This window comes from Sceloporus occidentalis, unplaced genomic scaffold, assembly GCF_023333645.1.
Source record: "Sceloporus occidentalis isolate IW3139 unplaced genomic scaffold, rSceOcc1.0.p SCAF_2, whole genome shotgun sequence".
Taxonomy (NCBI): domain Eukaryota; kingdom Metazoa; phylum Chordata; class Lepidosauria; order Squamata; family Phrynosomatidae; genus Sceloporus; species Sceloporus occidentalis.
The window spans coordinates 101,334,519-101,349,832 of record NW_028316982.1 but is presented as its reverse complement, the minus strand read 5'-3'; the positions used below and the strand labels follow the sequence as shown (position 1 = coordinate 101,349,832).

At 39.9% G+C, this 15,314-nt stretch overlaps 1 protein-coding gene across 1 annotated transcript in view; it reads right to left on the bottom strand.

The window, feature by feature from the left end:
* LOC149318775 (cadherin-23-like) overlaps positions 1 to 15,314 on the bottom strand; it is a 582,387-nt gene that overhangs the window by 200,862 nt on the left and 366,211 nt on the right. The window contains exons 14-15 of the mRNA XM_089510444.1: positions 4,858 to 4,922; positions 1,107 to 1,344 (exon numbers count right to left, since the gene is read on the bottom strand). Of these exons, the coding sequence (XP_089366570.1) occupies positions 1,107 to 1,344; positions 4,858 to 4,922 (303 nt within the window). The remainder of the gene's footprint in view (positions 1 to 1,106; positions 1,345 to 4,857; positions 4,923 to 15,314) is intronic.

Here is a 15,314-nt window from a genome sequence, read left to right as displayed (position 1 = left end):
ATCTTGCAAAGGGCTCTTCTCTCATGAGACCATACATAGGTCTGCTTCATGTGTTCTTGACCAGTTTTACACATGGATAGCAAGTGATAAGAGTGGCATCTGCTTTTATCTTAAGACGATCTGGAGGTGGCCTACTATGTGTCAACATACATACTCAGAAAACACTTAAATGGTCCATTATTCTTCCTGGTGGGATTTTTCAACTGCTGGGAAACATACTTTTTTGAGCTGAGGAAGAATAATTGAGAATATGCTTTGTATTCTAAATTGAATGTGCCTCTAACTGCTGATGTTGCTTCACTGCACTGACTCTATTTTGAATGACATACATTGAGATATGTATGATGCATGGAAAAACTCCTTTTTTGGACCACCACTACAAACCCCCAGAAATATCCAGCCAGAAACCCCAGGACTCCCATAATTCACTAGCCAGGATGCCCAGTGTCAGTTTTGAATGAAGGAATCTGGGAGCTGTCATAAAAATTAATTTTTCCAAACTCTGAATATGCATCCAGTAAAAGGCAGCACAAAGTAACTGCTTGCCAGTGAGGATGTGTTCTTTCTCCCCTCCTCCAAGTGAGCTGATCAACTGAATAGTGATTATGAACGTGTGTGAAGAATGGAAGGTACAGGGAAAGTGTTATGCCTTTTTTCTTGGTATTTTCTACAATAACAATTTTTGCCGTGAAAATGGAACTACACAAAAATTATGCACAGCATTACAGTGGACCATTATGCACAGTGGATGCTCTGAACCTCAAAACCGAGAATCCTTGACTGTTTTTCATAATAGTTGGAGTTTTGGAGAGCTGGATGGCTTGAAGGCTGAGAAACACAACTATATATCATGCGTGACTGATTTGGGCTCTAGTAGCATGCCATCACTTCCAAATGTTTTGAAACTGGGTTTTTCTTAAAAATATACCAGGATCATTTCCCAAAATTCATTTCCCACAAGAAACCATTCCATCTGAGCTATAACAAAGTTTCCAGCAGCATATAAATTGGCAATGCCACAAGTCGCTTTTCATTTACATTTATTCTTCCCTCTCTCTTTGAATCTATGCACATACTTCAGGAGTTTCTAAATATCAGTTTCTTACCCTCACACGGACAACCTGAGTAACTGAAGGCTCATTTTCCCGCAGAGCTCCCAAATAGGAATCCTTCTGGAAAGTGGGGATGTTGTCGTTGACATCCAGGACGTTAATCCTGACTCTCCCTGTTGTTTCTTCCCCGCCCCCATCTCTGGCAATGACAGTCACTGTATAGCGTTGTGTTGTCTCGAAGTCCAACCGACCAATCAATGTGATTATGCCTGTGTCCTTGTCTAATGAAAATCTAGAGAAAAGAAAACAAAAACACACATACTATTTGGAAAAACTTACCAATGTAAAGTCTGCACATATAATCTTCTGGAGAAAAGCAGTTGGATAGGGAACAAGATTGATCCAAAACATTTTGCTATCTGGGACAAAGGGCAAGATGGTATTCTTTCCCCATTTAAAACACAGAATCTGCCTGGGGTCCCTACTGATTCTTATATCTAGAGGCAATGTAACAGCATCCTCCACCACACCTGAGGGCAGCAGACCAGTTCAGTCTCCAAATCGGTTCAGTCCCCAAATCCAAGCACCTGTAATCTAAGTCAGTCATTCACTGCTACCTAATGGCAGAAACCAGTTCTGAGGAGGTGGTGAGTTTTGAGTTAAATTGTAAGTTCATTTGAATGCAGGACAATGGTTACTGTTTAGCAGTGAAAAGGAAAATCCTAATCTTGCTTCCATTAAAATGAATAAGAATTTTGCTGAGATGTTGCTACATCATAACATATTTATTTTTAAGCAATTTTCACCTTGCTCTTCAACCAAAAGGGCTTCCATAATGGTTTATATAGAACCAATAAATAAAAACAACACAGTCCCTATTTGCAGGATTGAAATCTTATAATCTATATCAAGATTGAGCAGCCTACTTAAGGTTCAGTAATAATAATACTTTGATCTCAGTGGGCCACCTGCTCCATGCCCCCCACCACTCAAAATGTTCCCCACTCTTGCTAGACAACTGAGCCATGCTTTTTGCCTTCTTCCAGCTACTTTGGGCCTTTGGCAGGTTTTTCCCCCAAAAAATGGGAACTGACCAGAAGTGAAGATTGAACTATCAACCCTTTGAATAGCTGGGGACATGGAGCCATGTTGGAAGGAAGTAATCTTCACCATTAGGGTTCTCAGTTCAGAATTGGTCCAGGCTCTGAGGTTTATGGTCCAAAACCTAAAATCTATAGACAGACCCTGGTGATGTCATTAAGTGTTGTGCATATTACCACCAACAGCAGCTTACAATTTGTCATGTAAAAATATATATACACATACTTTATTTTCCTGTTTGGAAGTTATGACAGAAATCTGAAAGTGAAATGAGGGTATTTTTTAAATCTACTAAAGGAGATGGGATAAGTAATCTTTAATCTAGTCTGTTTGCTTCTGGGCAGATGTTGGATGCAGAGCAGAGGATGAACCCTGGCATGACAGGGAAGGAAGGAGGAAACTAAGAAAATAAATAGATCCTATTGAAAGTCTATTGCAACAGCAAAGCTTTTAAGCCTTACAATTTGTTGCAAGCTGTTGCTTTGCTAGCTAAGCTGGATATCTGCACAAAATCCTTTCTTCTTGTCTGGCGATGAACACTGTAAAACTAGAGAATCTGCACCCTTGTCTCCCACCTGGAGATGACCCATGAAAATTGGAGACTCGGGGCCAGGGCCTGTGATCTGGCAGCCAAATGCACCATGTAGATGAGCCAGGAAGGGCTTTAGGCACATAGGAGCTACATCATGTGGAGAATCTGATGCATATGCAGTAGGATCCCTAGGCCAACTTATAGGAATTTTGCATAACTCCTTTCACATTGTGATAAGTTTGGTTTTCAAATTCCATAGGGCTCCAACCAGTTTTCTTGGCCTGGATAATTCAGAGGAAGATTGCCATTGCCTTGCTCTTAGGCTGAGAGAGTATACATTGTCGTGGGTCACCCAGCAATTTTAATGGCTGAGCAGGGATTTCAACTTGGTCTACCAGAATCCTAGCCTAATACTCAAATCATTAGACCACACTGGCTGCCTCCAAATGGTAGTTAGCTACCATTATCTTCTTTTCAAAATCCTCTTTATGTTCTTGTTATTCATAACAAAGTGAAATAGTTACCTAAGTCTCTTCCCCTCCACTCACATCCCCTGGCCTCCTCTCAACCAGATTGCTATAAGAAACTGGCTTGTGGTTCAAACAAAGCTAAGCACATACAGTACCTGCAAAAGTAAGTAAAAGCAGTTGCAGCTACACCACAAAAGGAGTTATAAGGTAACTTGGTTGTGGCCTACTAACTGGGGCAAAAAATAATTAACTACAACTAAAAACATGGGATCCCGTGTGATTGTGGAAGCTAAGGAGGGTCAGCCTTGGTCACTACTTGGGTGGGAGACTGCCAACAAATATTAAATGCCATCCACTATATTTCAGAGAAAGGACCTGGTAAAACCACCTTTGGGTATTCCTTGCCTAAGAAAACCCTATAAAAGACAAAACGCACAAAATTCATTATTTGCAACAACTTCTACTCTCTGTCTCTCTTGCTTGTTCCTTGCTTTGATGTAAAATTGCCTAGATTAGGGGTGGGCAAAGTGCAGCCTGCAGCCAGTTCCACACAGCTATTTTTGTGACCCTCCCAGGGTCAAAATTCTCTCTCTTTCCCTTCCAAAAAGTTGTTTTGCTTCACAATGTCCCAGATGCACTCTAGAAGGTGTGGAGGGCATTTCTACCATGCATTAAAAAAAAAAAATCCTCCCAAATCCTCAAAATGTCCTCTAGGGGTTGCAGGGCACATTTCCACTATATTTTGCACCTTCTGGGCAAATTTAAGTCCAGGAGAAGTCTTTTCTGAAAAAAGAAGTGAATAGACAATGACTCCTTTCTCTTCCTGTTGTGTAAGATGGCCTCTTTTGGGCTTAAATTGTCCCCACTGCAATGTAAAAATCTTCCCATGTCCCTTAGAGAATACTTTGGGGGTGAAATATGATTGTCTTTGGTTGGAGCAGATGTGAGCTGGAAGGCTAATATGGCGCTGTAACCCTCCACAGTTGCCCACACAGTAGCGTCAATGGGAGATATGAGGGGTTCACACTCTTCCAGGTGACACCTCAGAATAGGGGTGACACCCAGTTGGGCCCTCCTGACTTCCCTGTGGCAGCACTAGCCTCCTCATGAGGAGGCTGGCATCACAGCTGCAAAGGAGGGGGCCAAGGGGGGCCCACTCTTCAGCCACAAAGCTCTCAGAGCAGCTTACAGATAGTTAATTAGACAGTTCCCTGCCCTTAGGCTTACAATCTAAAAACATATGACACAAAAGGAGAAGGTAATGACAGTGGGCAGAGTTGGTGCCAGTCTCCTAATGAGGAAGCCAGCACTGCCACAGCGAATGAGAGAGCCAAGTGACCCCTTTTGGCCACCCCACCCCCTGGCAGCCCTATTGCTCCCATGGCAGCCCCCCTGCACTGGGTGACAGCAGGGATGGGGATGCCACTGTACCCACCCCTGGCCTAGTTGAACATTATGTTCTGTTTTAACTGTCTGGTGGCAAAGCATACCTCAACAGGCAACGGACTCTATGAAGCCAAGCCAACCTAATTCAAGACCAGGATTTCCACTTTACATAGGATGACGCCAAAGGAAAATCCCAACAGAGTAAGGATTATGTACACGTTTCACTAGTATACATTAAGAAAATGCACATTGTTAACAATGGGAGTAAAAATCACAGTAGAATAAAGTGAATCAGTCTTGTCAGTACAGAACTTACCTGTCAGGATCATCACTGAAATAATAGTTGACTTTCCCATAAGAACCCACATCATTGTCTGTTGCCTAAAAAAAAGAAAGAAAGAAAGAAAAGGAAAAGAGGAGAGAAAGGCTGTAATAGTAAAGGCAATATTTTATGAGCAATGAATTAAATTTCAAAAGCAAATCCTGACTTTTTACAGTATATTACAGTTTGCCAGGAAAACATGCAAGAGTATCAAAGCAAAATTGAACAGAAGGAGAGCAGAATCATTTATTCTATTTGTAGCATTTTTTTGGTTTAATTTTTCATTGGTAGTTTCAGTTAATACTGTGTGAGAAGGAGATAGCATAGTTTCCAGCAAGAAGAGGCTGAAAAGAAGACATTTATTGAATTCCTGACTTCTAATGGTACTCCCTTTGGTCCACATTAATTCAGATGTGGGAAAAACTTTAGGTGCCTTTCTTTTTCCTTGTATGTATATGTGCGTGTGTGTGTGTGTGTGTGTGTGTGTTCTTAATATCATGAGATGTTAGAATCTCTTATTCCTCAGCTCGTAAAGTTTAAATTTGATTTCATGGATTCTCCACACATTTATCCTGAAAGACTGTCACAAACTTCAGTTGCCACCTATATGCATCACTTCTAGTCTGTTCATTTATTGTAAGGCCCTGGTTGAGACATTGGGACTCACTTAAAATGCCAGGATTTCAATTTGCATTTTCATTACATTCCTAGTCCCAAGTCCATAACATTGGGCACTGAGTTCAATGCCTTCCATCAGAATCATATCAAACTGAATACAGATGTTAGGTTACCTTTTTCATGAGGAAGAACAGTCTACATTGCATGTTTGTTACCAAGTTTCTTTGTTCCATCTATTTCTGTTCAGCACCCCTCAATTATTCCCTCCACAAAAATCACACCTGTCGAAATCCTTAAGTAAAAATATACTGTCACTTGTGTTCTCTGCACACAGGGAATTAGGAATTACTGGCATGAAAAATATACCACAGCATACTGCAAAATTGAAGGCAAACAGCAATGAAGGTTTAGGTGCTGAATTTTAACTTTATGCTGTAAATCAGAAGGAACATAAAACTCCACATACAAACATAAAAGAACTTTACTTTACATTGGCAAAAGTACTTGTGTTTGGATGATTGGAATAGCCTTTAGCTGGATATGCCTAAGCTTTCAAGCAACATTACACCGATTTGCACACATTGCAACATATCTGAGTAAAATATGGACACCCGGCACCCCTAGCCTCACCCCATGTAATCCTCCTCCCAATAATCCCTTAAGAGAAGGATCTTCACAGTGAGGGGATGGAGCCTAGGGAAGTTCACAACCTTTTGATTGAAGATGGTACAGTGCTGCAGGATTCAAGAAAACTGCCACATGTAAATGAAATTATATTAATTAATATGTTTTTAAAATGTTCTAAAAATAACTCCAAAGTGTCATGCTACGGGTCATTTAGGTTTCATAGTTTAGTAGTTTCAGTGCGGACAGACTGGTTAAATGCCAGTACTGCAGCCACTCACTCACAAACCACAAGGTTGTGAGTTCAATCCCAGCCAGGGGCTCAGGGTCAACTCAGCCTTGCATCCTTCTGTAGGTTGCTAAAATGAGTACCCAACTTGTTGGGGGCAATTAGCTTACACTTTGTAAACCGCTTAGAAATGGCTCAGTGCGGTATGGAGCGGTATATAAATGAAGCTGTTGTTGCTGTTGCTATCCATATTCTTAGGTTATTCCACAAGAATATAAGAACTGTGACATTTTCATGGATGGAAGTTGCAAGGGAAAATGGTAAAAGCCAGGATTTCTGTTTCATATATCTAGGGTCAAAACCATCTTCAGTGCCATTCCAGTGTCACAAAGAATCACCATTTCTTGTGTGTTAAACCAAGTATCAAGATTCCTATTTAGGGTTTAGGACTTCTGTAGGAACTACAGATAAAGAACAGTTTCACAATACTTTTCTTTCCATCTTCATATCTTCAAACAACACAGAGAGGGGAGGTTTTAAACATCCTGGTACATACTACATGCATCCCTTGACCCTCTTCTCACCTATCCATGACACTCATTATAAACTGTTAGGAGCCCGGGCTTGTGCATTTCTTCCTTCTGTAAACTTATACCTTAGAATTCTGTGTTTTGTCTGTTCTGAACTATAAGATAAACTGATAGATTCACACAGCCTGCCAAACCTCTAATTCATGTAGCCTAAAGTTTAGACAATCAACCTAAGAAAGAGACAATGAATCTCAAAAGACATTTGGGAAAAAAAATAATTTTTGTTCAGGAGGTACTCGAATTTACAATTGTTATAGCTAATGCTCTTGGAGTATCACCATCAAAAAACTTTTTTCCTTTTTTATTTCATAAATGAGAAGTATCTTTGTCTTTGAGAGAAGAGAAGTACTTTCTGACAAAGGTCTCTGATGAAAAAGCACAAAATCACACTTTTTCTTCAATACCTTCCCTGCCCCCTGTTTGATAGTGGATGTTGCCACTGTTCTACTTTGATCAGTTTCCTAACTTCTTTTCTGCACTGCAAGTCCCTGTGCGGGCCAAAAACTGAATCCCAAAGATTGTATGAATTGCTGAATATTATAGTAGAAGGGTGGGGTACATACTTCAGTCCAGGGAATAAAATTCACTTTTGGATAAATTCTTAGGGGGCACATTTTAGTGAAGAAAAGGTTGGGACCAAATATGCCAGCATATTTTAGCTCAAAGATCTTACTGCCAGCAAATGATTCACAGCAGAAGCAGTTCAGTCCCTTAGAATGAGGGAAAAAATTGAACAAAATCTGGGAAACTATCAAATAATGATGTAAAGGGGCTAGAGAACTCCAAAAAGCCAGATTGGGACACCAAGAAATCCAATTTTTTTTCCAGAGACTGAGATTTCTCACGCTGTGCGAGCGCGCGCGCGCACACACACAGTCATGTTCACACACAAATACATGCCAGCCAAGGCCTGCTGGTGTACTTCTGCCCTCTTCACTTTCTGCTCCAGAGCAACTGGCCTCTTCAACATGTTTCCACAGTCAAATTGGGATAAGGTGGGCTCTCAGCCATTCTTAGTTTGTGTGAATAATCTGGAGATGTCCTAGATTTAGAACAGCAGCTGGAAGCTGGCTAGGTATCACACTACTCCTGGCCACAAACTGACTGTGGGGATATGCTTCAGTGTTAAAGACATCAGGTGCACTGGATGTGCAAAGAGGGGGTGAATACTTTATGCAACAGCCTTAAAAAATAAGCAGATTACATTTATCACCAACAGGACTCCAGCCATTATCATGCAGCTTTGGATATAGTCAAATGACACTTGCCCCAGCCACCATAAGGATTTAGGATGGTTGGATGTTTTGGTGACTCTGTTACCCAGTCATGTAAATGCAAAAGCAAAAGAAAGTAGACTGGAAGAATTCTTCGCATGCCAGGTGGAATCTTAAGACTTTCATCTTCACAGTGTTGTCCCTGCAAATCTTTTCAAACTGGACATGTCAAAGGATAACACCAACCTTCCAAGGAAAAGGTGTAAAGCTTATAGTGTCATAACTGGTGAGCAAAACAAGATTTGTGGGTGTTTTAAAATCTTGGCTCTAATCAGTATATAAAATATGCATGAATGGCAGCAAAGGTGAAGGTGACGAATTTGTATTTTAAAATGAGAAATATGGAATAAATTCTTAAACTATCATGTTTTAAACTTATTTTCTAAATTGATTTCTGCCTGAGCTTGTTGGAGGTTGATGGATGTGTGTAAAAACAATGTCAGAATGCATTTCAAGTCAAACATCAAAAGGCTTTAAGAATGACATAGAATAAAACCTCTCTTGATGTATCTGTGCCCTTGCCTATTTTTGGAGAGCCCATAAATGGTTAAAAGTTTTCTAGGTCTTAGATAACTACTAGTAGTGGTAACTGGAAATATGCAACAATGGATGAGGACAGCAGCAGCATTAAAAAAAAGATAGAGGCAGATAAAGGAGAAAATACAGCAAACCAACAGCAGAGAACCCGGCTACCTCTTGATTATTCTTTCAGTTTAGGCAATGAGATTTTTGCATCACTTCTAGTTATGTATTATGTGCTGTTGTTCGCCCATCTGTTCAAAAATTAAACCTTAACAATTTGATATTGACTTAACAGCAAAGCAAAATCTTATTAAGGACACTTTTGTATCGCACATGCACATTCTCTCTCTCACACACACACACATACACACCATTACTGATGATCAAAATTACCAGGAGTCTTTCCTCATAGTTAGACTTTCAGTTGGAGAGGTGGGACTATCCACTTGACAGTAACACAATATCTGCATTATTGATAAAATCTATTCTTAATTGGGGAAGCAGACCACAGATAGATAACAACTGAAATACTTCCCTATTTTTAAAATTCTATTTCAGTGAAGAGAAACTGCTGATATCCATGTGTTATGGAAAAGTGGTTCTTGTGGTCCCTTCAGCTAAGACTGTTGCATAAGTCTCTTCAAACTGGACTACTTGTACAGAGCAACTAGTTAACCTGAAGGCTGCAGAATTTGAGATTCAAGGGAGAATTTTAACAGGCCAAGTGAGAAAGGTTTTTAAAAGTCATAGACAAAGTATTTAAGAAAATGTTGTATGTCAGGGTCATATCGTGTCTTTGATATTTAAGCATTCTGTACAATCAATTAAGAATATATGGACTTGGTAAAAGATCTTGGTAAAAGTTTGATTGCACTCTTCTTCACTAGCAATCCTACCTTTCATCTCTTTCCCCCTCTCCTCTCTTAATGTAATGCTCTTCCTGTTCAGCGATACTGCTGCTTGGTCTGGCAGGGGTTGCCTAGCAGGACACAATGTACCTATCAATTTGCAGCCATTCAACCCCATGCGGCAGACCTTCCAGGTGTTTACCCTGCCCTGCCAGCTGGAGGCTAAGAGAGTTGCAATTTCCTCTTGGGTGGGTTATTGTCACAGTATGGCCTCACAAAATACAGACTTAGATTTTCATTGGCTCAAAATATAGCTCTGGGAAAGGGTTCCTTGTACTCCGGGACAAAATGTGTTCCACCTCATTAGGGAGAAGGCTAACGAGCTGGTCATGCAAGATAGCTACCTCCTCATATTCAAACCTATACTTTCCTTTGGCAGATAGCTCTCTGACTCTGCTGCAAACAAATGTGGCTGGTTCATCTGACCATAGGTATCCAGATGGCCCTTCTGCCAAACAGACCCTGGAGATCAAGCTATTTTGTAAGAGAAGAAGAGGGGAAAGACGCCAGATTTTTGGGTAGTCTTTACACATTGTATTAATACCACACTAAACAAAATGATAGCTTTGAAATACAACAGAGCCAGAAGTCGCCATCTGAATTCTCCATATTTCACATAAACAGTATTAGAATGATTATTTTTAAATCAGAGAATTATTCAAACATAACCACCCACCCTAGTCTCCTTCATTCATTTTAGGTACATTTCACTGTCAGGCACAAATGCAATTTGGTTGGCAGCTGCAATGGAAAAAAGTACCATGAGGGATTAACTAAATGTGATGCTTCTGGTTTGAAAAGCTGGCCTACAACATCATGGGCAGAGACAAACAATGGTTTTTAAGATGCTGAAGCTGGTAGAACAAAGGTATCACTTCCCAGGATGTTCACATTAATTTATTGTGTTCTGAGGTTTTCTTTAGCCAAGCAAAGTAAATGTGGGCAGAGATGACAACTGGCTGTGTAGACACTGGAATTGTAGATAGCAAGGCTTGGAAAAACACCCCTTTTCTTAGACAGATTTGCAAGGAATATCCTTCTAAAACCTGGAGGTGGGGGGTGTAATCATGCAGCCCTCCAGATGTTGCTGGACATGAGCTCCTATCAACCCTAGCCAACATAGTTCATGATAAGGAATCTGAAAGTTGAAGTCCAACAACTTCAGGCCACTTAGGTATGCCACAAATTTTTTACCCTGCTCCAAGATGGTACCTCAATGTGCCTATTTAGACATGGTTCCAAACTCTTTAAGGAACAGGCTCACCATCTGACAATATTCTTGGACTACAGTCCTCCTTTTGAATGTCCATGGGACAGACATGTTTTATCAGATTTGGCTATTAAACTACCTGCCATCCTTTATAGAGTCTTTTGGCATTATCATTCTGTACCTTGTTGGCAGGATGCTAAGCCTAAGAGCATTCCAGCCCCAATGTGTGTGTCTATATTGTCTAATGTTGCCCTAAGAGATTTCAGTCTTGCTCCTTGAAGAAAAACAAGCATCAAGGCCTTGCAGTTTCGGATGAAACTTGCAAGCGAGCCAAACAAGGCTTCCTTCATGGGTCACATAGAAACATGCCAGGAGCCTGCCATGTAATCTAATTAGCCACATTCAACTCTCAATGACCATTAATACTTATTAATCAGGAATTTGGTATATATACACCCAGCGACAAAATTGTATGCCCCCAAGATTGCACAGAATTAACCCCTGGGGTAGAGAACTAAGGGAAGATTTAGCATTGTACTTGATTTGATTTTAAGAATGCTCTTTTTTGCTGGATGCTAGCTTCTGGGAGAATGTAACAAATGCTAGATGCACTCTATTGGTTGCTGGTTTGTTTCCATATTAATTCCAATGTGCCTGGGGAAAATATGGATCTAAATGGCCTGCTTTGATCAATGCCATATTTGAGACTATGATGGCATTCAAAGCAAGCTCTTTCTGGTCTTCATCAAGGAATGGGGAAATAGGGTTTATGGGAAAAACCCTATTTCCCCATTCTTTGATGAAGACCAGAAAGAGCTTGCTTTGAATGCCATCATAGTCTCAAATATGGCTCTTAATACAGTTTTACAGGGAGCCCTCCACATTCACTGCAGTTAAAGGTGGAAGACCCCCATTAAAGTGGAAAAACTGCAAATTAAATAAAAACAAATAGGTTAAAAAAATCCTGAGAGAACATCACTCTAGGAATCTCTAGGTCCTCCAGCATAAGCTGACCACAGAATTTTGTTGAGGGACCTACAAATGCCTAGAGAAGTGTTCCCTCCAGGAATCTCTATATCACCCCAGCATGACTTCTGGCAGATGCTGGCCACAGAGTCTCACTGGAGGACCTAGGGATTCCTAGAGAGAACATATTGAAAATATTCAAATCTGTGTATAATCAAATCTGCAAAAGTCAAAGCCACAAATGTGGAGGAACAACTGTATATTTTTACAGTGACATTTGAATGGCAGACTGCAGCACTCCCTCCCAAAAGCAGAATGACAGGGAAATTCCATGGAAATGTTTAAGCATCAAATGCATACCTGCTTCATTAATTTTATCTTAAATGAAATATAAATTTCTGAGTTGTTTTATATTGTTTCACAATATGTAGGCTTTTTTAAATAAACAAAATTAATTTAGAATGCAAACAAGGAAGCATGAACATACAAGCTTCTGGAAAGAATTAAGAGGATGGGCTGAAACTATGATTTCTGACCAGCACTGGCACATGACAGGTAATGTTTTCTTTGTTCTCATTTTATACCTCCCTAGAGAAGCTTCCCTCATGCTGTTGATAATTGTAGGTGTAAAACAATGCAATAGTCAGGTTTAATTGCACATTTGCACAATTTTAGAATTATTCATTTTGAGCCTGTGATGATCTTGACTTGACTGACATAACTACTTTTTAGTGCTCAAATTCCCCCTTTTTTTTTGAATCAACAAAATTAGTCTGCTTTCCTTTTGATGTTTATTCTTTTTAGTTGCCACATAGACAATCTCAAAGATATATACAAGGCAGAAATCATATCCTTTCCCTGAAAGTGAATGATTCCTCTATGAACAGCACATGCTGGCACTGGAAATAACTTATTGGATCTGTAGAACTCTGCAATGCAAATAATTTTGTACCCTCTCTTCCTCTATTTCAGTAGTAATAGCTTATTTTTTAATATTTTGAAGTCCAAGTGTCCTGATTTCTTAAAAACAGATAATAAACTTGGATTTAGCTATTAAGCCGTTGGGCTTAAACTTTTTCTGCCCACTTATGGATGGCCAGATCACCTTATTTTGAGTCCATGTTAATTTCACATGTATTCGTTCATCGATCTATTCCATCCCATTTCTACATTAATTATTATTTTTAAAAAAACAAAACAAAAAAAAACTAAATCTGCACAAAAAAAATCTATTCCTGTCTAAATTTAAGTGCTTCTTTCAACCAGTGCATACCCATTAAATCAATTACTACAATGTGTTTACTCTGGATGAAACTAACAGTTGACCTTAGGCCATATTTTTGGACCTATTTACTCAGAAAATACACATTGCTAAATGGATTTTTATTCTAAAAGACATGCTTCAATATGCATCTTGGCATGTTTTTCAGCCACAAACCAAAATGTAAGATTTAAGGAACTGAGAAATCTAATGAATAATTGCACACAGAACTGCATTCTGAACTGCACTGTGAACTTTTCAAATACACTACAAAATATTAGCTATAATTTACATGTTTTCTAAGCAGATAGGCTCAATAGCCTTGTCCCTTTCCCCATCCTTTTATGATCCTTAAACATCTGGTATCAAATAATGTCTTACTCTGTGGGTGAGTCTTACTAGATAATAAGAAACAGCCTTGCAAATAGTTTAGGTGAGAATACTGTGCCAATACTATCTATCTATCTGTTTGTCTACACACACACACACACACACACACACACACACACACACACACAATTTTGTCAAGTGTGGAGAAAATGTTTGAAATGACTTGTTCTTGCACATGAGAATGAAATAAAGATGTACATCCCTAGTCCAGCACAACAAAGCCAGCACCTTCTTACTCATTTAGTCCAAACATGGTGCAAAAGGACAGAGGCAACAAGATAAATAGGCTTTCCAGACACATGGATTGGTCACTGATGAAGTTATGATTTATACCAAGCTTGATGATGCTACTGAATGCTAGTATTACCAGCAAAACTAATCCCCCCATTTGGTCCCTTATAATTGCATTTAGTGTATATGTGCTTATTTCAGTGATGGACAATGGTGGAAGAAGCATAATTTTATTCTACTGACACCCATGTGCTTGGGGGTGAATTGCAAGAAGAAGGAGGTGAGAAGAAGGTTACATAGGCCTGTTACAGACTGCCAAAATAAAGCTGCTTCGGGTCTCTTTGGAGGTATGCTATTTAAATGATGCATGGGTCCTAAGAGTCCGGAGGTCACGCCAAAGCCACACTCCATTCCTAAGCACTGGAGTGCAGCTTTGGTGCAGCTTCCAGATTCTTAGGATGCATGCATCATTTAAACAGCATACCTCCAAAGAGACCCGAAACAGCTTTATTTTGGCAGTCTGTAACAGGCCATAGATAGAGCAACTGGATTAATCCAGCAACCCCTGGTGTGACTGAAGCCAGGCTCAGCACACATCCCTAATTCTGTGATTTCCTACTAGTTAAACAAGGCCCATTGAAACCATCTCAGACAGAAAATGTTGCTGGACAATCTTCATGCCTGATTTCTTTTCTTTCTGAAAGGGAGAGGTAACAGCTCCTGTACCTTCCACCAGCAAAAGCACAAGGGCAGCTGCTTGTTCTCTCACCCATCCTGCTGTCTCACAAACTGCAGTTGATGGATCTGCTATTTTACCTAGGACAGCAATAATGTGCGTAATCATCAGGCTCAAAAACATCATTGCCCTGCCAAGGCAAAATGCATTTGACACATTCAGGCTGTGATTGTCTCAGGATGAGAGAAAAAACACACACACAGTCCTTTCTTTATCCCTTAGTTTGCTTCAGACCCAGTTTTTAAAGAATAAATTCTGAAGGACTGTGTGTGTGTGTGTGTGTGTGTGTGTGTGTGTGTGTGTGTGTAAATCTGGGCAGGGTGTGTGTGTGAGAGAGAATGAATGAAATGAATGAAAGTGTTACTGAGCCACATGGTATGTAGTCTCATATGTCTTATGGAGGCAGCAAGGGAAATAATAAAGGTTATTGTTGTTTGATAGAAAGTAAGGCAAAGAAGTCAGAACATACACTTTGGACACCTTTAATTTTGTGGCTGTTGCAATTTTCATTTTATAAAACATCTAGTTTTGTAGTATAGATAGAAGTTTCTTATCAGGTTACACCCTACATGAAGAAAGGAAAAGCCAAGAAGGAATCTAAATCCTGTTTTCAATGTGACCAAATCCATGGATTTATCACCGGGGGGGGGGGGAGGGGGGAACGTACCATCAAAAGCAAGATTGTGTAGGGTCTCTGTAGGGCATCACAGCCATACTATATAGCTTGAGGTTATCATGATCCTCATGAATTTCTTGACAGTACTTCCCATACTGTATGCCATATCTCCACCAATACAAGGCGAACAGCCAGAGATCCTTGTATCCTGGGGGGCCCTTATAGGTTGTTCCAGATGAAGTTATTATGCAATTATCCTGTCTCATTAAAAGGATT